This window comes from Cervus canadensis, chromosome 11 (assembly GCF_019320065.1).
Source record: "Cervus canadensis isolate Bull #8, Minnesota chromosome 11, ASM1932006v1, whole genome shotgun sequence".
NCBI lineage: Eukaryota > Metazoa > Chordata > Mammalia > Artiodactyla > Cervidae > Cervus > Cervus canadensis.
Genome location: NC_057396.1, coordinates 26,516,307 through 26,541,485, shown reverse-complemented (window position 1 = coordinate 26,541,485; position 25,179 = coordinate 26,516,307). Strand labels below are relative to the sequence as shown.

Below are 25,179 nucleotides of genomic sequence, written 5' to 3'. Positions count from 1 at the left end.
ACTCCCACTGCTTCCAATCACTGTAGATAGGCAGGTAGGCTTGTCAAACCTCTCCCCAGCCAGAGATGTTAGCACGTCTCCTCCCCAGTCCTTGGGAATGGGGTGGAGGGAGGGATAGAAGCCCCCACCCCGCCTCCCGGCCAACCAGCCTCCCGCTAGCCGGCCGGGCGCCTTACCGAGTCAGACCACTGGGAGGCTGGGGGAGCCGGGTTGGGCGAGGAGGCGAGCGAGATGGGGGAGCTCTTATTTTGACAGGGGCCTCTCCGGGCTCTGGTATGAAGGCAGAAGGAGGCAGCCAGAGAGCCCCGATGCTTATTCAGGCTGGGGAGCGGAGCCGAGTGGAGGGGCGAGCGAGGCTCCGGCAGCGCAGGGGAGCCCGGGAAGGCGGCGGCGAGCGGCGGAGCCAGTGGCCGGACATGCCCCGGACTCGGGGCCGCTGCACCACCGCCGCCGCCCGGAGCCAGCCGGCCGGACACCCGCACGCCTGGGTCCCCCGGCGCCGCGCCGCCCGGGGGCTGCGACCCGGACCCTCCGCGGCCGACCAACAATAAGCGCCCAGACAGACCCCTCCCCGCCCCGCGCCCGCCTTCCCCGCGGGCCTCGGGGAAAGTGAAAGGAGGAGGCGAAGGAAGGAAGGAAGGAAGGAAGGAAGGGAGGAGGAGCAGGAGCCGGAGCCGTGAGGTTGGGGCCGAGACCCCAGCCCCGAGCCCCGAGCCGGGCGGGTGTGCGCGCTCTCCAGCCGCTGCCCGGCGCCCACGACCATGCTCCGCGGTTGGGAGGCAGGAACCCAGGCTCCCAGCGACCCCCGGATACCCACTCCCGGGCCGGGTTGGTATTGAGATCAAGGCGTCCAGGATCAAAAGATCACCACCTGCCCGCCTTCCTCCGCACCTCCACCTGGCGAGCAGGAGGACCCCAATCCACCCACCGACCCTGACCTGGTCATGGCGTCCAACTCCGGCCTGGCGTGAGGACCCCCGACCCGCGCGAGGTGAGGGGTGGGCTGGGATCGAGGGCGAAAAGTCATGTCAGGCCAGCTGAGGTGCGAGGAGGGAGATCCAGTTCGAACTGGGGAGGGGGGACACAGTTTGATTGTCTCTGGCCCTCTGGCACGCACCCTCAGGCTGTATAAGGGGTGGGAGACGCCCCCAGGGTTAGCGGAGGCTACTCTTGGGTCCCCAATCAGGTTGGCAGCCCCAGAGCACAGTGGGGAGGGCTTAGGGGCAGCCAGGGGACCCTGCCACCCTAGCGCAGAGAACAAGGCCGGCCTTGGGCCAGCTGGAGCAGCAACCCTGCCCTGGGGGCTTCTGGGAGATGTAGTCCCCCTCCCAGGCTCACCAACCCCTTGGGTCTCAGCCCCCAGCACTCCTCTCCTGGCTGATAGGATCCTCCGGAAGGAGGTGCACTGGGATTGGAGATTGCTGGGGGTCCCCCTCTGCCCCCAAGCACTGTCTAGGAGCAGCAGGGGCTGTGACTAGAGAAGTCTCCCCAAGACTCTGGTGTGGGCTTGGTTGGGGGGTGGGGCAGTCACACAGTTCCTTGGAGGTGTCTCTGCATAGGCTCAGAGGGGATGGCCCCTGCCTTGGTCCCAAGAGCTCTTGGGAGAGTAACATGATGAAGAGAAGGGAGGCTTAGGGCTTCTTGCTTGGCTGGAGTATGCCCTGTGCCAGGGCTGTTGGAATTTGGTTTCGGGGGACACTGAGGTCCTCTTAGGAGCTGAGAGAGAGGGTGTCCCTGACGGTCAGGGAGTTCGGAGGGTGTCTCTCTGGAGCAGGGAAGCCAGGATCAGCTTCTGTCTGTCTGTCCAGCTTCCTTCCTTCCGGGTTTTTCTGACACCCCCTCCTCCCTCCTCCTTCTGTCTGTCTGCTGCTTGGGGTGTGGGTCTGTGTCTGTGTCTAGGGGGGCCTCTGATGCAGGGAGGAAAAGTGTTATTCTGGGAGAGGTGAGCTGGGCATGTGATTGAGCCCTGGGAAAGGGGCTTGGAGGCCCCCTTGATCTTTGGCCTTGGTTTCCTGTTTTACCTAGGAAAGCTGTCTTCACACAGTGTCTGCTGTAACCCTGCTGATGCCTCTGGAGGAGGTCAGCTCTCTGAATGAGACCTGCAGGGTGGGTGGGCTTCCGCTCCCCTTGCTCTTCCCCCATCTTCAGCCTCTCCAAGGATCAGCCACTTCTGGGCTGGGGCTGCCTGGCTTGTCTGCTGCCCCCCCAGCACTGGCTTGGCTGCCTTCTCTAGGTCAGGACCGTGATTTCATGGCCCCAGGGGAAGAGCATGTTCAGGCCCTGTCTTTCTGGTATCAGCTCTGAGGCGCCTGCTGATAGAAGCCTCAGGACAGAGTAAGAATGGGAGAGAAAGGTAAGGGGCAGGGAGGTCTGGTATCAGGACGGAAGGTGCTGCCTTCCCTCAGCTGATCAGGTTCCTTGGCCTTAGAGCACCAGGCCTGGAAGATCAGCCTTCTGGCCAGTTTCTTCTGGAGGTTCTTCGCTAACCTGTGTTGCTCCAGATTGGGGTGGGGCAGGGGTTAATGTTGGGGAGAATTCTCTCCTGAAGGGGAGACTATATATAGTCTTGGATACAGAGTAACTCCTGTGGTTGGGCTAGCAGGGCTTTCACGCTGGACACAGCTTCTGGAGGGCCATATGGAGACTCAGGGTGAGTCTCCAGGTACTGAGGTTGAGGGTCCAGGTGGGAAGAGATGACGGAGTCCCAGAGAGGGGCTAGTGTTTGTGATCACAACAGTGATGATGTGGGACCCAGTGAACTTGCTTTTTGAGTCTGTGTTGGGCACTCATGCTTTCTCTGGATAGTTTCTGCCTCCCAACTTCTGGGTACGTGAGTTAAACAGGAGCCCTGGGCTGGGGACTCAACTTCCATGAACAGGCAGGGCAATAGCCTTCTGGGCACAGGCCTAGTGGGTGGCAGTGTCGACTCAGCAAGGGCTGGAATGCCTGGCACCTGCTTTAGATTAAAGGAGATGCCTGCAAAGGGGGCTGCCCGCCTGCAGGGGGAGGGGCTGGGATGGAGCTCCGTGGAGCCCAGGAGTGGGGTGGAAGGAAAGGACCAGGGCTGCAGACAGCTCTGGCAGGAGTGGAGGGAGCCACCCAGAACAGCAGCCCCACCTCCAGGGAGCCCAAGGCGGGAACTGGGGGCCCTCCGCAAGGCCTCTGGCGCCACAGGCTGCCGCTCTGTCCCAGTGCCCTGGGCGGGCAGCTGCGGGGAGCCAGGGTGTCTGGGTGTCCAGTCTGCCCAGGACTGGAAGAGGCCTCCAAGGAGGTGGGGGGTGCTTGGGGGTTCTCCTTGGCCTGATGCCACGTTGACTCTTCTGGGGGCTCCTGGGTTGCTGGTAGTGAGGCACCCTGAGAGCTTGGGCACCCAGGGGTGCTGGAAAACAGCACCCTTTCCCGGTGCCAGGAATCCTGGACTCTGCTAGGTTGCTGACTTGGGGGGGGGAGGGGGCAGAGGGGATGACACCGTGGGAAAGTGGGCAGCCGTGGGAGCCAAGCGGGTACAGGCTGGGTGCCGCGGGCAGTGAGCCTCTGCCAGGCCTGCTCTCCCCAGGGTGGGGCTGGTTGTTCCAGGGACTGGCTCAACCTGTTGAGCACCTGGCTGCTCTAACCTGGCATCTGTGTCCCTGCCTGCCAGCCCCGCCAGCTGCCCACCCGCAGCCATACTGCGGGGGCTGTCCCCCTACGGATCTGTTGCCAAAAGGCTCTGACAGGCCAAGGGGCCAGTCGAGGCTCCTCCAGAGGTTCCTCCAGGGTATGCCAAGCTTCCCCAGGTCTTACCCTCTAACTCCCAGTTGGAGGGCCAGGTAGCCAGAGCTAGGAGCGAAGGGGCGAGGTGAAGAAAGCTACAGCGCTGGATCCGCTGCCGGTCACTGGGGCCGCCCTGAAGGCAGCCTGGAGTTACCGCCTGGAATTTCCTCCACTGGGTGCCAGGGCCGGGCCTCCAGAGCCCCACCCCCAGCCTGGCCTGACCTCCCCTCCCTGGGAGAGACTTTCCCTGGGGGTTGGGGGAGGGGCGGTAAGGACATTCTGGTGCCCTGGGAGGAGAGGGGTGACTTCCTGGGTGTGGGGGTCTGTAGTACTGCCTCAGCCTCCTAAGTAAGGGCTGGCCCTCCCCATGGAGAGGGGAGAAGCTCCGGGTTCCCTGGGAGATGTCCCCTACCCTGCCCTGAGTGTGTGTGTTGTTGGGGGGGGGGGCGGCCCTGGGTCCCAAGGAGGGTCCCTGACCCGCCGCAGGCCCTTGCTGTCCTCCCACACTCTCTGCCCCGTAGCTTGAGGCCTGCCTCGGGGCTCTGCTAGCCGGCAGCCAAGGGGAACCAGCTGCCACTCTGCTGGGGAGAAGGTGGCCACCACCGCCCCCAGGTAGACGAGGAGGGCCCAGGCAGTTTCCCCGCTGCCTTCCGACTTCTCCAGGCAGTGGCTGGAGCAGAGGCCTCCCCTTCTCCGCCTCCTTTCCACCCCGGGCCCTCCCAGCTGGGCCCTGGCCACCTGCCCCTCCTAACCTTGGTGTCTGGCTGAGTCCCCATCCCCGGGGGCTGGGATGCCCTCTGTCCAAGTCCCTCCTCCCACAGGCTGGTGGCCCTGTGCTGGCCTGTCTTCCCCTCCTCCTCCCCTCCCCCCACCCCCAGCCTCAACTGAGAATGGCCCTGAATCCAGCATTTCCAGCATTTCGAAACCAGGATTGTTTTGAAATCCCTGAGCACTTCTCCACCCTCCTCTGACTCCCCTCCTCCCCACTAGCCCAGAATTTAGTGCTCTAATCTGGCTTCATGCTGTGCATTGCCTGGGTGTGTGTGTGAGAGAGACAGAGAGTTTGTGCTAGCACATGGCCATGTGCATACTACTCAGTGTGTGTGTGCGCGCGTGTATCCCAGTGTGGGTCTACCTTCTGTCAGCAGTTCTGTGTGACCGGCCGACGTCATTTGTGTTTCCTGGGCCCCTTTGGGCTTTCTCTATGAGTGTGGGCACCTCTGTGTGTCTGAAGGAGTCAGTTTTGGAGAGTTTGTGTTATTTTAAAGAGGTATCTTGGTTGTGTGTGTTTGGGGGTTGCGTCTGTTTCTCTCCCAGGTACACATGTCTGAGGAGTGTGTGTGCCTGGGATTGTGTCTTTGATACACGTGTGTGTGTGTGTGTGTGTGTGCACATGCACACACTCAGCTCACTCTGTTCCCGCCTCTATCCTCCTCCCTCAGAACACGTCTGGGGGTGTAGCCACAGGTCTCCCCACAGCTCCCTGGGACATGAAGTCCTCTGTCCTTTGAAAGGGAGGTTTTCTGGAGGGAGGCCAAGACTTCTGGCAGTTCTGTGGTCCTTGGAGAGAAAGTGTGCAGTGGGGAGACTTTGGGATAAACTGTCCCCAGAGCTGGACTCTCCTCCTCTGCCCTCCCCAGCCACCCAGCATCTCAAGGGGTCTGATGCTCCCAGTCCACCCTCTTCTTGTCCTGGTGCTATCGGAGGGATTGTGACAGGGAGGCCCAGTGCTCTCCAGAAAGGGATGGGGGAAGGGACTTAACCCCCCCACCCCCACCCTTGGGGTAGCTTGCTTCACTGGAGACAAGAAACAGCCAGCCTCACCAGACCTGGGAGCTTTCAGAAAAGTTGACTTTGCTAGTTAGGGGCAGACAGCAAAACAAAACAAGACACTCATGTTTCCAGCCTGAGCAGAAGACAGAGGGGCCTGGTCTCTTGGGGGGTTATACCACCCCAGAAATATGAAGCATTGGGTATGGGGCCAGCTGCCATTGTAGCCTTGACCCTGAGAAGTCCTTCTTGTTCTACAGTCCTTTATTGTGTTCTACAGGATGAGAGGTTGTTAGGGGGAGCTTTCTTTCTTTCTTTCTTTTTTGTGCCAAAGCTAAAATTGTGATGGTCATGTTTGCACGGGATACAGGCACTTGGAACTCTGATGCCTTGCTATGACTCAGTTTCCCATCCTGGGACCTCAGGCTATAATTGACTACTTTCTTCTAGAAGCACTTGTAGCAAGTCAGTGAAGAGGAAGAGGGCTGGGGCAGGGGCTGGTTGTCGGAGTCTAGGGCCTATGGAGACAGCAGCAGAGGTGAGCAGAGAGAGAAGCTGTCTCCTTCTAACCCCCCTTCCCATGGCCTCTGGGAGGAGAGGAGGGGTAAGGGCACAGGTTGGTACAGTGCTCAGTGACCCAGCAGGGGGAGGGCCTTGGCAAGGAATCTTCAGTTTGTTTCTCAATCTCTGTCTCTGAGACCTGCACGCCCGTCACTGCAGACACCTTCAGGAGATGAGCCCAGAAAAGTCACCCAGGTGATGGTAGGACAGGGCGGTACCAGATGGGGACAGGTGGTCCCATGTTCTGGCAGGCACGCTACGCTTTCCCCCCTAGAATGGGAAGCTGGGCCCAGCAGGAGGTCCCCTCCCCAAACCCCCTGTCCTGGGCCTGGGCACACCACAGGCTGGAGAGGGTTAAGTCTGGTTGGCAGGGACAGCGCCCCCCCCCCCCCCATTGCAGTGAGAGAGGGAGGGAGGGGTAGTTAGCAGCTTGCTCTAGTTGGCTTCTGTCCCAGAATTCTTCGGAAAAGAACTCCCCTTTGACCCCCAGTACAAACTGAGCCGAGCCACCAGCCTCCCTCCCGCCTGCCTGCCTGTGGGAGCTTCACCCAGCCCCCTCCTGCTGAACTGCTAAGCCCGATTCTCTCCCTCCAGGCCCTCCCAGCTAGGCCCAGTCCCCAGGACTGGAGTCTTCCGGGGACAAGGGAGGCCACACAGGGACAGAGGACCCACGCCATTCTTTTCCCTGACACAGGATAATCCCGGGGTGGCGGGTGCTGGAAGCTGGGGTCCTCAGGCCTCCTGTCATCCATCCCTCACACCCAAGTCCTCAGGCCAGGACGAGGGAGTCCTGCCCACCCCACCCCCCGACCCTGGGGCTGAGCCCTAAGGCATCTCCAGGGCCTGCTCCTTTCCTGCTTCCAGGGGAGGGAGGGGGAGCCGTGCGGTGGGGCGGCTGGGTCAGGCCTGGCTCCCGGCCAATCCACAGAAGCCGTGGAGGGGGGGTGGTGTCCGAGTAGCTCCGGGACTTCCTGGAGCTACAAGCCCGTCTGTGTACACGCTTAGCGGTGTGCGTGCGGGGGGTGGGGCTGGGGTTCTGGGAGGAGCAGGGGTAGAGATTGCTGGCCCGGGGCTTCGAGCTGTGACCCTCTCTCCACAGGGAGCCCCAGCCCCGATCACACCCTTGAGCCCGAGCCCGACACGCATTATCCCGAGGTGAGAGGTCTGTGTGCTTGTGTGTGTCCTCACACCCTCTGCGCTCAGCTCTGCCTGCCTCTGCCGGAGCCTCCTGCTTGGCTTTTTGTCTTGAGCGCCCTCCTCCTGGCTCTCTGCCCCTACTTCTCCTTTCATTCTCCTCCCCCAGAGGAGGGGGTGCTGACAGCTTACAACCTGGGACCCAGTGGGGATGGGGGCGGGGCCCGGGCAGGAAGGGTTAAAGCGCCGAAGCCGCAGTTCCAGTGAAAGTCCCAGCCGGGGTAGGTGGTGGGGAGCCCCAGCCCAGTCACCCCTGGAGGGCAAGGTATGGTTTCCTTCCTGGTCATCCCAAGTGCCTGCTACCCCCTGCCTGCTGGCTTTGGCCTGAGCTGGCTGAGTCAAAGCCAGGGTGGCCACCAGCCACGGTATGTGGTTTCTGCCCTGGCTCCTAGATACACACACACACACACACACACACACACACACACACACACACACGCACGCACGCACGCACGCACACGCACACTTTCTCCCTATTGCCACCCCACCCCCTCCTTCCCTCCTCCCTCCCTCCCTTTCTTCCTTACTTAGCAACAACTCCCTGAATTCACAACAAACATGCCTGTAGGATCCCAGACTAGGGAAAGCTGGAGAAAGTACAGGACTGGGAGGAGGCCCTTCTAGACTGTCCTCAGGAGAAAAGGGCTTCGAATCCCCCCACCCTCCCTGTTGGAGGCAACCACCACCCAGGGGCTGGGAGGAAAGTGGTCCTGCTTCCAATCAGGCAGTGAAAACACTGGGGGGCAGTGGCCAGGTGTGGCCGAGCAGGTGGGGGGCAGGGCTGAGACTCCACCCATCACTAGTGGAGTCCCACTTGACCTTTGACCCCCACCTGCGAAGTGGGAGGGGCCACAGACTCCTCAGCCTCTGGGCCTCTCAGCAGGGGCCTGTGCTATTGTCATGGTAACTTGCTGGGCTGGGCTCCCTCCCCAGACTCTTAGGGACCAGGATGGGTGACAGGTGACAGGTTGGGGGTGGGCGGGGCTGGGGTGGCCCAAGAACTTTACTCTCAGAGCCCCAGCGGGCCAGGCACCTGGGTTGAGGGGGCGGGGAGTTGTGGCCTCTCTTTGATCTCGTCCGGAGTAGGAACTGTGGCCTCTGGCTAGGACCTGCTGCGCTTCAGGTTTGGAGGGAGTCTGGAATGAGGGAGTGAGGCGCCAGGGCGAACCTGTATTGTGAAATGGTTAAGAGCAAACGGCTGGAGTATCTGGGTGCAAATCCTGACTCTTCTAAGTTTGGACTGTCTGCCTTAGGCAAGTCATTCAATGTCCCTGTGCCTCGGTTTTCTTCTCTGTAAAGTGGGGATAAGAGACTTTTCTTGTAGAGTACTAAATTAGAGAATTAAATTAGATAATGGCTGTGATTAGCAGCTTGATGTTACACAGTAAATGCTCAATAAATATTAGAGATTTTCCTAATTATTATTAGTCATAGGAACCCCTGATCCTCCCAGAGGCTTTAGCAGGGAGAGATAGGGGTGGGGAAGAAACAGCCTTTCCAATGCTTGAGATTCCTAGATTCTAATAGCCTTCCAGACCCACCTTCTTGCTGCCTCAGTTTCCCCACTGCTGGTGCTGGCAGGCATCATGATTGCAAGTTTGGGAAATAGCTGTGGGCCTGGAGAAGGGTCTGAGGGCTTAGGGCCTGCCTGCCTCCCCATCGCCCAGCACTTCTCAGGGCCGAGCCCCTCCTCTCCCAGGCTATTAGCTCAGATCCTCTTCAACACACCTCCCACCGTCCCATCTCCTGCTGCTCTGTTCCTTTACCGGCTGAACAGCCCTTAAGACACGCTCCTTCAGTGGCTTAAATGGCTGCCTCCTCTCTTTCCTGGCCTGAGGGGTCCGGGACCTTCCTTGGGGAGAAGAGTAGCATGAGGAGCTGTGACACGGATGGCAGCTGTCAGGCCTGCCTTGGGGCCCACGGCATTTTCCCTGAGTGTGGCGGGGCAATGCCAAGGTCTCTGATATGTGTAGAAGCCCAGATGGGCAGGCCCAGCACCTGCTGCACACAGATGGGCAGGAAGTCCATCCTGAAGCCCAGAGGAGGGGTGGGGTCATATCGGCATCCAGAGGACAACCCCGGAACCCTTTCCTCTGCTACCCATGCATGGGTAGCCCACATGAGTACATGTGGGCAAGGCTGGGAAACGTTCTGTTTCAACCCTGTGTGCCCTGGGGCAGGCCAGGGGAGAATGCTGAGTGACTCTGGGTGAGCAAGGCTCCCAAAGGCCCTGGGATGAGAGTGGGATGATGGAGGGGCTAAGGCTTGGGAACTTTTGGGTGAGGATCCAGGGTAGCAGGCATGCCCACCAGGAGGGAAGCTCTGCAGGCACGTGGTTTGGTCTCATCGGGAGTAAAAGTGATCAGATGTGGCAGAGTGCCTGGGATTCCAGGACTCCTGGGGATCTTCTCTGGCCTGGTACCAAGGCAGGTGGGCTGGAGCCCCTGGCTCTACTCACCACGTCTTTCTGGGAACAGAGGAATCTCTTCCCTTCCATGGGCCTGGGAGTGAGGCATCAGTGTTGGCCTGAGCCATGCCTGACTGCTGGGCCGGCCATGCCACCTTTGCCCAGCCCCTGGGGCCTGTTCCTTGGGCAGGCTGGGGCTATTTTTGGGATCGGGCTGGGGCTCTGGGGCTGGTTTCAGATGTTCCAATGTGAACAGGAGAAAATGGGAACAGATGGCTGGAGGGCTCCAATCAGTGGGTCCTGCTGGGAGCAGGTTATTTTTAGGGCCTTGTTAACCCTTTGGGGGCTGTGGAGCCACCCCAAGAGGGACAGCCTTCTTTAGCTGAGAAGAGGATAGGTCTTCTCTCTGGATCTCTACTTTCAGAACTGCGTGTCCCAGTTGCTCTTCTTACCTTCTCAGACCCTCCACTCTTTAAAGAGGCCCATGGTAACAAAGTAGGCTCCTGCTTCCTCCCAGCCTAGATCCTGAAGGGAGACTGCCAAGGGGTTGGGGTGGCTGTTGGACGGGATGTGGCCACTGTTGGAAGGAAACTCCCCTTTGCTATTCTCCTGGGGTTCTGAGACAGCCCTGAGGGTAAGAGAGTGGATAACTGCTCTCTGGATTCAGGCTCTGGGTTTGAATGTTGATAAACCCAGTGAGGCCCAGAGGAGTCCTCGCCCGAGGGACCTGGCCTCTGTGAGGACAGAGGAGGAGCCAAGTTTTTGTACTTGATACCACTGAGATGATGCCTGTGGGCCTGATGTCTTGAAAGTCACTCAGTCATGTCCGACTCTTTGTGACCCTATCGACTACAGCCTGCCAGGCTCCTCTGTCCATGGAGTTCTCCAGGCAAGAATACCGGAGTAGGTAATCATTCCTTTCTGCAGGGGATCATTCCAACCCAAGGATCGAACCCAGGTCTCCTGCATTGCAGGCAGATCCTATATCGACTGAGCCATCAAGAGCAAATCTCTCAACAGTGCCCATCTTTACCAAATGCCCATGGATTTGGGTGCCATGTAGGGGGTAGATCAGGGGGCATCATGGCCAGAGGTGGTTTGTTGAGGGCTATGGCACAGGCATTCTGTTGGCTAGTTTCACTATTAGCATCTCACTTGATACATTGATCCTCATTCTGCAGATGAGGAAACTGAGGCTCTAAGGGCTGAAGGGATGGATAAAGTCCTGTCATTCAGAGCTGGTGGGATGTGATTGGCAACCTTGTCAGCCTGACTGCAAACCCACCTCTCATTCCACTGCGTCACTCACTGCCTGCCATGTCGTGGCCCCAGAGGGCAGCAAGGCTGCCAGGGCTAGGCCTCCTCAGGGAGCAGGTCTGAAATGAGCCTAGGAACTGAGGCCTGGGGGCAGGGGGCCCTGCCTGTCACCACTCTCAGAATCCCCTAAGCCCTTCTGGTCTGAGGGTGCCAGGACTGACACCAGAAACCCCATGTGGCCTTCCTGTCTTCCCTGCAGGAGGATCACAGGCACACATCCTGTCTCGTCAGCCCCCACCCCCACCCCGTCCTGGTGCACATGCCCCTGCTTCCTGTAGGGTCATGGCAGTCTGGATGGCAACGTGGGCAGGGCTGGAGGGCCCTCCAGGTGCTGCCGGTGCCAGGAGTCTGGGGCCGGCTGGCGAGGTGAGGGCTGGGAGGATGTCTCTGTCGCCGGCAGCACCTGGGGGAGAGAGCCCGGCGGGCAGGCGGGCTCTGGGTGAGGGCCCGCCCCTGGTGCGCTGCCTGTGCCAGCAGTCTGCCCGCACTCCGCAACTCCCACAATGGCCCCATTGTTCCCAGCCGCCAGGCAGTTTGGAGGAGGTTCCTGGGCCACCCCTAATCCCCCCCCAAAAAAGGGTCCGATTAACCCCTTGGAGGATAGAGGCCAGGTGAGGGTCCCCAGGGAGCTACCCTGTCCATTCGTCTCTTCTGGGGATCGGGCTGGGGACACCACCTCCTACCACGTGTCCGCAGCAACAGGGCACCTGGAGAGCCCGGGGTCCCCCACAGGGGAGGGAGTAGCCCCTAGACCCTCTCCCACCCCCACGGTGGTGCAGGTGCCAGGGGGCAGGAAGTGCCGGAGGGGTGGCAGGCGGAGACCAGATATATTTGGGCCGGTGGGGCTAATTCCAGCCACCACCTCCTGCCCTACTGGCTCCAGAGCGCCTTTCCTTCCTGTGAAACCAGAGCTGGGTTGGGCCTAGCTCAGGATTTCGGTGGATTTAAAGAGGCAGCACCCTCCCTGGCAGCCCGGCTTCCTCTCCCCCTCCCCAGGTGGGGTCTGGGGCTGAGAGAAGGCTGGAGAGCCTCTGCCCCTCCCTTGCCCCGGGCTAACCCCTGGCCCTTGCCCCCGCGGGGGTACCAGGCTTTTGGCACTCCTTTCTCCAGAGCTTTGGGCGGGTGGGGTGGGCGGGGGTGGGCTGTGGTTTCCTGTGTTGGCTGTTTGTGCCTGGCCCAGAGTGCCCGCCGCCTGCCTGGGCTTCCTGCCCCGTCTTGTTTCCTTGTGCCCCTCACCTCCTCCCCCGCCTCCCCCCTGAGGGGAGGGAGCAGCCAGGGATTGGGCAGTAGCCTTTGGGGGCACCCCACTGCCAGGCTATGACTGCTTCTTGAGGCCTGGCCACAGGGGCCCTGGCTACGGGAGCCAAGTGAGGCGACCTCTAGCTTCTCTAGGCAGTGCTACTTAGCCTGGTGGTCCCCACAAGGGCAGAATCCACCCCTCACCCCTGAAGCACCCTTCAAAGACCCCAGACTGGAGGGTCTGGGGCCAGGAATTTCCATGTCCCAGCAGGGCTGGGGTTGCCAGACATCACCTTGGGGCTTCAGGTGGGGTGGGGCTGGAAACTCCCAGACAAAAATGGTTGATTTGCATGGTCTCCTTTGGCAGGAGGTGGGGGGAAGTGGGGAGAACTGCTAGGAACCAGGCTTAGGGGAAGGCCCCCCCCAACCCTGGAAGTCCCCACACAGAGGGTCCCCAGCAACACCTTGGTTCTTGAGCAGATTTCCTGCTGGGCTAGGAATCCTTGACCTCCCCACCCCGCTGAGTCACCACCTCAGGAAGAGGAAGTGACCTGGGTGATAGAGGAGAGCTTCTAGGGACCCTGGAGAAAGGGGACTCAGAACCTTGTTGTCTTGGGGGCTGCCTCTCCCTAGGCCAGTGGCCAAGGATCCCACCCCTAATACTCCCAGCAAGTCTCTGTTCTTTCAGCCACACAGGGTTCCTAGCTGCCCATTTCCTCTCTAGAGGCGTCTGCCCACTGCCTGCGGAAGCATGGACCCTCCAAGCAGTGTTTTCAGTGCCTCTTTGGGGTGGTTTGGAGCTGGGCTTTGAGACTGGTGTGCTGGTAGGCAAATCAAGCAGAGGCTCCCAAGGTGGGAGCCGCTGAACAGAGGTAAGTGGCCACTGCTGTGTGCTATACCTGTGGCAGTTCTGTGTTGAGCAGGGAGCTGGCCTGTCCCCCCTGGAGGTCCTGGGCATCCATCAAAGCCTTTCTGGTCTCCCTCCCCCAGCTAAGGTCAGGTCCACTTTGACCCTTAGGTCACTGCCCCCCCCCCCGGCCTGCCCCTCCACGTTGCACCCGGATGGCAAGATCTCAGGCAGGCTTTGTCTCAGCAGCCTCCTGGGCTCCATTCTCATGGGTCTGCTCCTGGCCCTTCACTCGGGTGACTGGCACCTGCTCCCTGTTTGTAAGCATGTCACTGCTCCCCACCCCATCCCACCCCCTAAGAGGAGCCCAGGTCTGTGTTCGAAGAGCTGCATCCCTTTCACCCCCCTCAGGGGCTCCTGGCCTGGTGCCAAGAAGCCCCCCTCACTTTGTTCCTGCCTCCATCCCCAGGGCTTTCCAGGTCTCTTCCGGGGACTCTAAGTACATAGAGCAGGAGGGTCTCTGTGATCTGGGGCGGGCTGCTGAGGGGCAAAAGGGGGAGGTGTGAGATGGGAAAGTCCTGACTCATCTGTACTTGACTCAGCTCGTCATGCTGGGTGGGAGCGAGGGGGTGGAGTCCTAGAAGGGAGGGCAACTCAAAGATTCTTCTGGAGAGGAGCCTTGGCCCCACTGGGTACCCTGGAGAGGATGAATTTTCTAACAGCCCCTTCCCAAACTACTAAATGCCCCAATATTTGAAGCTGTAAACAGAGGAAAGTAAAGTGGGTAGCCTTTGCCCTACTGGAAGCCCATCTGTCTGATGCAGGCACAGACACGCCGTCATGACTGAAGGGGAGGACACAGCAGTGTGGGGGAAACAGCGGGGGAACAGGGTCTTGGTAGGCCCATGTAATGGTCATGCGACCCAGGGGCCTCTGACTTCCTTCTCCCAGATCTCAGTTTCCTCTTTGTGAAATGGGGATAGAAATACTGCCGTGGCAGGTGGTTGGTAGTTTTGAGGATCAGCGAGGTGGGGAAGGGGGAAGCCTGGGACACCTGTCTGTCATGGGCCTGCCCCTAAGCCCAGGTGCCCTCCGGCTCTCTCCACCTAACCTCTCCCCCGAGGTGACTGGCCTGGGGACTGGCCGCCCGCTGCTGTTCAGCCAGGCCTGGAACCGGAGCAATCTTCCGCTGAGAAGGCCAATGTGCCCTGGGGTTAAGTTAGGGTGAGACTCCCACCTGGTGTCCCACAGGGCCTCCTAGGTCCCAGCCCGGCCTGCAGCAGCCCGCCAGGGAATGTGCCCCGGTGTCTGGCTGGGCCTGTCACCGGGACGGAGCTCCCGGCCCAAGGCTCCTCCCCTCCCCCACCCCTTCCTGGGATCTGCGGGAGGGGCGGGGGGACAGGACCGGGGGCAGTCGGGTGAGGCTTCCGTGTTTGTGTAAGTCTGTTGGCTGGTGTATCTCTGGCCCCGTGTGTGTTCCTTTGTCACTACCGGGCTCAGCTCTCTGTGGCTCCCTTGTTGTCGGGCCTCAGTCTTTTCATCTGTCCAATGAGTCGACGCGCCCCCTCTCTGCCTTCTGGCCGCCTCTGGAAACGTGCGCCCCCGGCTATTTCTGCGCTCCTGCTTCGGCCAGCGCCTCCCTAGCCATCCCGCACACCTCCGCGGGCCGGCGTTTGAGCGCGCCTCTAGTTTCCTGGGCTCCGTGCGTGTCTTTGTCTCCCCGTCCACGTGTGAGCTGCGAGTGTGTGTGTGTGCGTGTGAGTCTAGAGTTCGGGTGCTGGTGGGTTCCCGGGGCTCCTGTCTGGCGGCGCCCGGCGCGGAGCTGAACCTGGGCCCCGCCGCGGCGCGCGCCCGGCCCCTCGCCGCCCTTGGCCGTGGGTCTGTCGGGGCGGCGCGTGCGGGGCCGGGAGAGGCACGCTGCAGCCCTGCCCGTGGCCCGCTCCCCGGCTCGCTGGCTCTGTCGCTCGCTCGCTCGCTCGCTCTGCCTCTGCGCTCGGGCTCTGCCGGAGGGGGCGGGGTGGGGTGCCGGGGCGGGGGGAGGGGAGGCTCCTGCATTCTTGCGGTCGGGGAGGAATCTGAGCCAGCGTTACTGGTCTCCAGAAGAGCCCAGCTGCAGCCCCGAGGCCCCGCCAGGCCTCTCGCTGCCCGCCCGGGCCTGCTGGGATGGGCAAGGGCTAGGCCTCGAGCTGGGGGCAGGGCATCGCCCCCACCCCCGGCCCCCTTCCCGCCCCGGCGCCCGGGGGCAGGGCGCAGCGCTGGGGCGGGGCGCCAGGGGTTCCCCCGCCCCCTCCCCCGGGTGAGGGTCGTGCCTGGGGGCGGGAGTCGTCCCCCCCCCCCCTCCCCGGGGGCCTGACAGACCTCTCAGCCGCCCCACGCGGGCACCTTGGCAACCTATCTTTTTAGTGAATTCTGCCCCTGCGGGTCCGGGGGACTTGCTAGAGACTGCAAGCTCCCTGAGGGTAAAGTGCGGGAGGGATGGATTCAGACCCCGACCTGGAATCCTTCCTGGCCGTTCCCACCCTACCCTGTCCGGTACCCTAGTCCCAGGGCTGTTGGGTCCTCCCGTCTCCCCTCCCCTCCTCGCACTCCCTCCCCAAGTCACAAGTTTTCTCTTTGGGGCTTGTTGCTGCAGTCCCTGCTCCAGTACCGAGTACCTGGCTGGGCCCTGGGCACGCACAGGGGCCGTAGCCCCACTGTGTGTGGGAGCCATGAGGATCCTGGCTAACAAGACAAGGTGTGTGGGTGTCGTGGAGGGCGGGATGTGTGTGTGGAGTGAGGGGAAGGGATGGGCCCAGTGTTGATGGGGCTGAACCGTGCAGGCTTGGAGAGCAAGACCCCCTGGGTACCTGGCTTCCCGGCCACCGGTGGGCTCTAGGGGGGTCAGAATCGGAATGCCTGCCCCCAGGCAGGAGCCTACAGCTTTAGCTCCTGAGCCCAGGGGACAGAAGGGAATGGCAAGCAGCTAAGCTTGCAGTTCTAGTCCCTTCCAGTCCTTTCCTCTTAAAAACGGTTTGAGCAGACCCCCGCCGGCCCCGCTGTCGGGTCCGCTGGCGCCCTCTGGCCTCGGTCTAGCTGGGGGTGGGAGCTGGAGGGGCGGTGCCTGCCTCCCTCCCCTTCCCCGGGAGAAGCCGGCAGACAGGGCCAGGCGGCAGCAGCAGGACAGCAGAGCTGAAATAAATCTGAGCTGGTGTGGAATGAGGGGGGATAAATATCCTCTCCCGTGATGTGATCTTTCCAGCGGCTATTAATAGGTCTCCGGGGAGGGGGAGGCGGTGGGGGGAGCGGGCTGGAGCTTAAAGGGCCCGCAGCCTAGGCTGCAGGAATCCTTGGTTTCAGTCTGCTCCATGCACCAGTCCCCTCCCCCTTTCCTCTTGCTCCTGCCTGCCGGCCAGACCTGCTGGTGCACCCTCTAAAGGCATTCCCCTCCTGCCCTGGGGAGCTGTCTGGACCAGTGGGCACCACAGTCTGGTGTGCTTTCTCCCACTTCCCCAAGGGGAAATGGGGCTGGGCCAGGAGCAGTAACCCCCAGGTCCTGGGTTCCTTCCCTGCTGGTGTTGGGACACATGGAAGTTTAGGTTGGGGGGCCTTGGAAGGAGTGTGAAGACAGCAAACCCTTGAAGAGAGAATGCTTAAGAGTTGGCCAGTTGCTAGTGGAGGGGGTTGCCATGGAGGCTTGCAATCTGATGGATGCTGGGGCTTAGGGGCTGGGTTGGATTCTGCCAACATAAGGCCCGGGTTTTCATTTGGGGACTGGAGGGGTGGAGGGGTTGCCCCATCTTCATTCCCCAAGTGGAGAAGGGCATTAGCCCTTGTCCGAGGAGCCATGGAGGGAGATAGGGGATAGCTGGTGGTCTTAAGATGCCACTCAGCTCCCACCTCCCCAACCATTAGGTGAGGCAGGATGGGGTGATGAAAATCCAGGCTTGCTACACCCCTGGCACTGCAATTAACTTTTCATGTCTCTTCCACCTCCCAGGTTACCCCACCCCAGGAGGAGAGAAGCTCCAGGGAGCCCGCCGCTGTCCCCCCGCGGCCACTGCCCCCCTGCCCCAGCCAAGCCAATGCACCCAGAAAATAAGTTGACCAATCATGGCAAGACAGGGAATGGCGGGGCCCAATCTCAGCACCAGAATGTGAACCAAGGACCCACCTGCAACCTGGGCTCGAAGGGCGTGGGGGCGGGGAACCATGGGGCCAAGGCCAACCAGATCTCACCTAGCAACTCAAGTCTGAAGAACCCCCAGGCAGGGGTACCCCCTTTCAGCTCGCTCAAGGGCAAGGTGAAGAGGGAGCGGAGTGTGTCTGTGGACTCCGGCGAGCAGCGAGAGGCTGGGACCCCATCCCTGGATTCAGAGGCCAAAGGTACCCCATTTCCTGATGCCTAAGACCCCAGCATCGTCCACCGTCCTAGACACACAGGGGCTGGGAGAGGATCTTTCTGCACCCCTGGCCAAATCCTCACTTGCCATTCCTCTCCAGCATTTATGCAGGGGCAGCCTCTTTCTCTACCACCCCCTCCACCCCTCCCCACCCCGGTTATACCCACCCATCTGCTCATTCTCTCAGGACTGGGTGGAGATGTTTCATCCTTAGGGCCACACAGAGTGTTGGGGCCTCCCGTCGGTCACTGTCGGTCAGCCTCAGGCCTCTCCTGCTTTCCCACCAAAGCCCCCAGAGGGGAAACGGGAGGTGCTCTGGGGTGAGGCGCAGACCCATACACCTCCCAGGAACCTCCTGGTGTTCCAGCTGGTGGGAGCAGGCACTGGGGCCTGGAAGAGTAGCAGCAGCTTCCCCCTCCTCCCCTAGTCCTAATTAGAACCAGTTGTGGTTGGGGATTACGTTGGGCTTGGTGCTGGGTGGGGGAGGGGAGACAGGCAGCCAGGCTGTAGAGAGAAATCAGAAACAAATGGTGTTATGGTGGGGGCCAGGGGCTGGCAAAGTGCCCACTGTGGCCTGTGGCCTGGGCAGTGCCCCTTGGGCAGAGGCCATCTGGGGGAATGGGCTTGGGGAGGCCCCCGGGTGTGGGAGGACCGGCCCTCGCGGGTACTCGCTGTCTCACCCTGACCCCTGCCTGCCTGCCTGGGCAGAGGTGGCACCCCGGAGTAAGCGGCGCTGTGTGCTGGAGCGGAAGCAGCCGTACAGCGGGGACGAATGGTGCTCAGGCCCGGACAGTGAGGAGGACGACAAGCCCCTTGGGGCCGCCCACAGTGAGTGCCCATCGTTGCCAGGATGCTGTGGCCCATGGCGTCCCCGGGAAACAGTTGCCCTGAGGGAGCCTCCCTCTCTTCACCTAGGGCTTTCGAGGACCCAGGCTGGGCCAAAAGGAGCAAGGACTCAGGGGCCTGGGCTCCTCCCCTCCTCCTCTCCCATCTCTGACTCAGTCCCTCCCGGCACCAACAGCTCAATCCCCGCCTTCCAGGTGCTCAGTAGCCCCCTGTCCTTAGGGACCTGGGTGGGGTGGATGGAACCTTAGGTGGCCTCTCCAGCCACACTGGCTGCACCGCCTCCCGTGATTTCCTGGCCTCTGCTGCCACCTACTGGTCAGTAGAGGGAGGGCAGTGAGGGTTCAGCATCCCTGGGAGCTGGACAGCTGGCTGGACCCTGCAAAGCTGTGCTGAAGAAGCCTGGGTGTGAGCTGACATTGACTGTCTCTGGCGCCCTTCCCTAACCTCTAATTGACCACCTCATCACCAAGACGAGGAGTGGGTGTGGGTGGGCGCCCACCTCTCTTATTCTTGCACTGATCAGTGTATATTTGGGCCTTGCACAAGTGATGGGGGAGAACCAGACATACTCCTGCCCTTGGGAAGCCTGTGCATGTTGATCTGATGCTTTTCCTCCACGCTTGCATCTGTGTGTGGGGAGCAACAACTCAGTGCTTAAGAACTAGTCAGAGAATGTTACACTGGGAACTTTTCCAAGGCTGGGACTGTAGAAAGGAAGAAGAGAAATTATGCCGGACACTTTGTTGCTTTGTTTTATTTAATTGTGATAGCAGTGCTGTGAGGTAGGTGTTATTAGGAAGCAAAAGAGGAGACAGACTCAGCAGATGTTTTTAGAAGGAGTAGATCATGTCTGTGGAGATGGCGTTTGGGATCAGACACAGCCTGTCAGCTGGCCGGTACTTTAAACATCACCTGGTCCCAGTACCCCCACCCCCCAGGGGACTGACTAGTGGTTCAGAAACCCTGGCCAAACCCTTCTGTGGTAGATGGGGGTAGACACTGCTTCCCAGGACAGACCCTCCTCAGTTCACTTTTACAACAATTAGGCTGTACCATCGTAGAAACATGAAGACACAAGGAAATCAAAGAAGTTGCTAATATCCCATACCGAGTACCACGGCAATCAGTTACTGTTTTAGTTATACTGATATTAGATTCTTGAAGAGTTCTTTTTAACGGTAGGGCAGAAGTTAAGAAGAAGTTAAGAAGTTAATGTAGAAGTTAAGAGCACAGACTGTGTAATCAGACCCCCCTTGGATTATATCCTGGATCTTCTACTTATCATTTGTATAAGGATGGAAAAGGGCCTCCGTTTCCTCATCTATAAAAATTATATTTCCCTCTTAGGGTTGTTATGAGGAGTCAATGAGTTGATACATGCAACACACTTAGAACAGTGTTAGCTTTTTTTGTTGTTATCATTGTATTAGAAGTTTTCATATTGAAATAAAGCCCGGGGACTTCCCTGCTGGTCCAGTGATTGCCAGTGGTTAGGACTCTGTACTTCCAAAGCAGGATGCACAGGTTTGATCCCTGGTCGGGGAACTAAGATCCCATGTGCTATGTGGCGCAGCCGAAAGAACAAAGAAAGAAAGAATAAAACAAGGCCTGCCTCTCTCCCTATAGCTTTTCCCCAGGAGTCCTAGTTCTGTGTATTGAATATGCATCTTCCTCTTCTCCAGGAGAGCCCTCACACATTGAGGTTGGCTCTCAAGTCCCCCACCCCCCAAACTTTTGGCTCTATGTAAAATTGGAGGGACGGGGTCCAGATCAGGGCCGTTATAAGGTAGGAGAGTCAGAGCAGATTTCTGCAAGGATAGGAGCCTGCCGCTGAGCTGTGGGAAAGTGGCTACTTCCCCAGTTCAAGGGAGTCCACTTGGAATAGTAAGTCCTGGCGCTGTCTATGGGCCACACGTGTACTGGTGGCAAAGGGCCCACCCACTCACTAGACCCAGTAATGACCAAGTGAAGTGAAAGTCGCTCGGTTGTGTCCAACTCTTTGCGACCCCATGGACTATACAGTCCATGGAATTCTCCAGGCCAGAATTCTGGAGTGGGGGGGTAACCTTTCCCTTCTCCACGGGATCTTCCCAACCCAGGGATTGAACCCAGGTATCCTGCATTGCAGACGGATTCTTTACCAGCTGAGCCACAAGGGAAGCAGTAATGACCAAGTGTAGATCTTTTCTAGGCTAGGACTTACTGTCAAGTTGGTGACCGTGGATGAAAACCTCCCTCAGTGCTGTGGGTGGCCAGTCTATCCCGGGGAATGAACCCAGTGTGTTAGGTGTTTGTAACTCTCTGTTCCTCAGTTTTTTTAGTTTGTGACACAGTTGTGAATTTGCTGTAAAAGTACATTTCTTTGGCCAGCCCCTCCCCACTCCTGCCGGACTAGAGTTTAGTGTTTCATTTTACAGATGAAGGAATGACTCCTTGAGGGAGGAAGTATCTTGTTGATAAGGTTGCCAATCAGTTAGTGGTAGGGCTAGAATGAACACCATTCAGCTTTTGGACCATCAGTTGTACAAGCTCTTTGCCTGCTTCCCTCACCTGGCCGGCGTGCACACATAAACACACACCCGCTGCACAGACCACGGGAGGGGTCGGAGCCGGGCCAAGTGCAGGGCTCTGCGCCGCCTGTCTGTCACCTTGGGGGGTACTCTCGCCCTTCCGAGGCTGTTTCCTCCTCTCTCGAGTGGAGTGCACCGACTCCTTCCTCCCAGGGTGTGATGGTAAGGTGGAGTCACTTCCAGAGGCATAGTCAGGGCGCGCCAGGCACGTGGGGGCCTATTGGTTTCCATCTCTTCTCTACGTGGTCCGCACAGTTGCCATCCTTGTCGAAGACCTGACTCGGGCAAGTCTCTGGAAGCGAGACTAGAGAAAATGCCAGATGGTGGCACCAGATGACCCCGTGGGCATGAGCCTCTCTGTCCCTGGGCACCTCTGGGATGCGACAGCGGGGCGGGGACTCCCCTTGGCTTTTCTCTCTAAACCTGGGCCTCTTTCCTGTTCCTCTCTTGTGCAGATTGTAATGTAGCAGACCCAGCCATGGCGGCCCCACAGCTGGGTCCCGGCCAAGCCCCCCAACTGCCCCTCAGTGAGAGCAGCGCGCCAGGCCCTCCGCATGGGCCCCCGCCCGGCCTTCGGCCTGACGCCCCTGGGGGCGGAGGCGGCAGTGTCCCCGGAAAGCCCCCCTCCCAGTTTGTGTATGTCTTCACCACCCACCTGGCCAACACGTAAGTGACCCCAGCCACCGTTTGCCCAGCACCCCTCAGCCCGGGGTCCTGGCTGCCTGCGGGGGTTCAGGGCTGGCTGGGGGTGGGGTGGGTGAGGTGGAGGGCTCCGTCCCGCCCAGCGCTCTGAGCTGGCTGTGCCCGACCCTCCCGTGCAGGGCTGCGGAGGCTGTGCTGCAGGGCCGAGCCGACTCCATCCTCGCCTACCACCAGCAGAACGTGCCGCGGGCCAAGCTGGACCAGGTGAGTGTGTCGCCCGGTCCGGGCACGGGGCTCCGTGAGCAGTGGACTGGCCGCGGCCTCCCCTGACCCATCTTATGGGTCTGCCTTTGTCCTCTCGCAGGCCCCCAAAGTGCCGCCCACCCCGGAACCGCTACCCCTGAGCACGCCGTCAGCGGGCACCCCTCAGTCCCAGCCTCCACCTCTGCCACCACCGCCACCCCCAGCTCCTGGCAGCGCCCCCCCTGCTCTGCCTTCTGAGGGGCCTCCTGAGGATGCCAGTCAGGACCTGACACCCAACTCAGTGGGAGCTGCCAGCACGGGCGGTGGAACCGGGGGGACCCACCCCAACACCCCTACAGCTTCCACCGCCAACAACCCGCTGCCTCCTGGAGGAGACCCCAGCAGCGCCCCCGGCCCCGCCCTGCTCGGGGAGGCCCCCACCGGTAATGGGCAGCGGAGCCTGGTGGGCTCGGAGGGCCTGTCCAAGGAGCAGCTGGAGCACCGGGAGCGCTCCCTGCAGACGCTTCGAGACATTGAGCGGCTGCTGCTCCGCAGCGGGGAGACTGAGCCCTTCCTCAAGGGGCCCCCCGGAGGAGCAGGTGAGGGGGGACCACCAGCACCAGCCCCTCCCGTGCCCCAGCAGCCACCCACGGCCCCGCCCAGCGGGCTGAAGAAATACGAGGAGCCCTTGCAGTCCATGATTTCTCAGACTCAGAGCCTCGGGGGCCCTCCGCTGGAGCATGAAGTGCCGGGGCACCCCCCAGGCGGGGACGTGGGGCAGATGAACGTGATGATGCAGAGGCTGGGCCAGGACAGCCTGACCCCCGAGCAGGTGGCCTGGCGCAAGCTGCAGGAAGAGTACTACGAGGAGAAACGGAGGAAGGAGGAGCAGATCGGGCTGCACGGGGGCCGCGCGCTGCAGGACATGATGGGCATGGGGGGCATGATGGTGAGGGGGCCGCCGCCCCCCTACCACAGCAAGCCGGGGGATCAGTGGCCCCCTGGAATGGGCGCCCAGCTGCGGGGGCCCATGGACGTCCAAGATCCCATGCAGGTCCGGGCTGGACCCCCCTTCCCCGGCCCCCGTTTCCCCGGCAACCAGATGCAGCGGGTGCCAGGATTTGGGGGCATGCAGGGTATGCCCATGGAGGTGCCCATGAATGCCATGCAGAGGCCTGTGAGGCCAGGCATGGGCTGGACCGAAGACTTGCCCCCTATGGGGGGGCCTGGCAATTTTGCCCAGAATGCGGTGCCCTACCCAGGTGGGCAGGGTGAAGCAGAGCGATTTATGACCCCTCGGGTTCGTGAGGAGCTGCTGCGGCACCAGCTGCTGGAGAAGCGGTCGATGGGCATGCAGCGGCCCCTGGGCATGGCCGGCAGTGGCATGGGGCAGGGCATGGAGGTGGAGCGGATGATGCAGGCGCACCGGCAGATGGATCCGGCCATGTTCCCCGGGCAAATGGCCGGCGGCGAGGGCCTGGCGGGCACTCCCATGGGCATGGAGTTTGCCGGAGGTCGGGGCCTCCTGAGCCCCCCCATGGGGCAGTCTGGGCTAAGAGAGGTGGACCCGCCCATGGGGCCCGGCAACCTCAACATGAACATGAACGTGAACATGAACATGAACATGAACCTGAACGTGCAGATGACCCCGCAGCAGCAGATGCTGATGTCGCAGAAGATGCGGGGCCCTGGGGACATGATGGGGCCTCAGGCCCTCAGTCCTGAGGAGATGGCCCGGGTGCGGGCCCAGAACAGCAGTGGAATGATGGGAGGCCCGCAGAAGATGCTTATGTCCTCGCAGTTTCCCAGCCAGGGCCAGCAAGGATTCTCCGGGGGACAGGGACCCTACCAAGCCATGCCCCAGGACATGGGCAACACTCAAGACATGTTCAGCCCCGACCAGAGCTCAATGCCCATGGGAAACGTGGGTACCACTCGGCTCAGCCACATGCCCCTGCCTCCTGCGTCCAATCCTCCGGGCTCTGTGCATTCAGCCCCGAACCGGGGGCTGGGCAGACGGCCTTCAGACCTCACCATCAGTATTAATCAGATGGGCTCGCCGGGCATGGGGCACCTGAAGTCGCCCACCCTCAGCCAGGTACACTCACCCATGGTCACCTCGCCCTCCGCCAACCTCAAGTCACCCCAGACTCCCTCACAGATGGTGCCCTTGCCTTCGGCCAACCCGCCAGGACCTCTCAAGTCGCCCCAGGTCCTCAGCTCCTCACTCAGCGTCCGTTCGCCCACTGGCTCACCCAGCAGGCTCAAGTCTCCCTCCATGGCGGTGCCTTCTCCAGGCTGGGTCGCCTCACCCAAGACAGCCATGCCCAGCCCTGGAGTCCCCCAGAACAAGCAGCCGCCTCTGAACATGAGCTCTTCCACCACCCTGGGCAACATGGAACAGGGTGAGTCAATGGGGCTGGACAGGTGGGCCCTGGACTCGCCTTCCAGGTGGGTGTGTTCTTGCCCGGCGTGTGTGTGTGTGTGTGTGTGTGTGTGTGTGTGTGTGTGTGAGTGAGTGAGTGAGTTAAGGGGTCTGTGCTGGGGCCCAGATAGCAGGGATTTCAAGGGGGGAGTGTCATATTTAGGATCTCCTTTCTGTTCAGGGCCCTGAGGCTACAGGAACTGCCTAGAGATGGGTGGGCTGTAGTGATCATGGGGGAACCCAAATGGATGGGACACCTGTGCCTGGGAGTCAGGTGGAGGTCTGGGAGCTGACCTCTTCCTAAAGCCGCAGTGTGAGCAGCCAAATTCATCCTGGCCTCCCCAGTCACCACCCCCCTGCTCTCTCTGTCTCCCCGCTTCTGTAGGTGCCCTCCCACCCAGCGGCCCCCGGAGCAGCTCCTCAGCGCCTCCTGCCAACCCCCCCAGCGGCCTTGTGAACCCCAGCCTGCCGTTCACTTCCTCCCCAGACCCCACGCCATCCCAGAACCCCCTGTCTCTGATGATGTCCCAGATGTCCAAGTACGCCATGCCCAGCTCCACCCCGCTCTACCACAATGCCATCAAGACCATCGCCACCTCAGACGACGAGCTGCTGCCCGACCGGCCCCTGCTACCCCCGCCGGCACCGCCGCAGGGCTCTGGGCCAGGTGCGAGGACAGGGAGGGGGTCCCAGGGAGAAGAGCCCACGCGGGCTCTGGGAGGGCGAAGAGTGGCCATGGCCAGCGATCGCCCCTGTGGTCACGCTGGCTTTTTTGTGCTTCCAGAGGGCCCTGGGCATCAGGGGGTGTGATGTCCTGGGACACAGTTCCCACTGGTCATTCAGTGAAACCAAGCCTGGCGCACTGGAGTGGTCTTTCCAACATCTACTGATGTGTCCCTGGGTAACTGGGCCAGAGCTTGGGTCTCTTGGCTTCTCACCTAAGTGCCTTGAGTCCCTGCCCTCGCAGCTAGGGCAGGCCAGTGATG

General features: G+C 60.8%; 1 protein-coding gene across 5 annotated transcripts in view; it reads left to right on the top strand.

Moving 5' to 3' along the window:
* Positions 1-216: 216 nt before the first annotated feature.
* Positions 217-25,179, top strand: part of BCL9L (BCL9 like) — a 28,486-nt gene continuing 3,523 nt past the window's right edge. Inside the window, exons 1-10 of one of the 5 annotated variants that reach the window (XM_043480915.1) lie at positions 217-991; positions 7,184-7,239; positions 12,966-13,113; positions 15,721-15,822; positions 17,065-17,450; positions 18,176-18,295; positions 21,339-21,549; positions 21,705-21,789; positions 21,890-24,173; positions 24,579-24,860. In XM_043480915.1, the coding sequence (XP_043336850.1) occupies positions 15,797-15,822; positions 17,065-17,450; positions 18,176-18,295; positions 21,339-21,549; positions 21,705-21,789; positions 21,890-24,173; positions 24,579-24,860 (3,394 nt within the window). In that variant the 5' untranslated portion in view covers positions 217-991; positions 7,184-7,239; positions 12,966-13,113; positions 15,721-15,796. The remainder of the gene's footprint in view (positions 992-7,183; positions 7,240-12,965; positions 13,114-15,720; positions 15,823-17,064; positions 17,451-18,175; positions 18,296-21,338; positions 21,550-21,704; positions 21,790-21,889; positions 24,174-24,578; positions 24,861-25,179) is intronic. The other 4 variants (XM_043480914.1, XM_043480916.1, XM_043480918.1 and 1 more) reach the window with 4 other exon arrangements.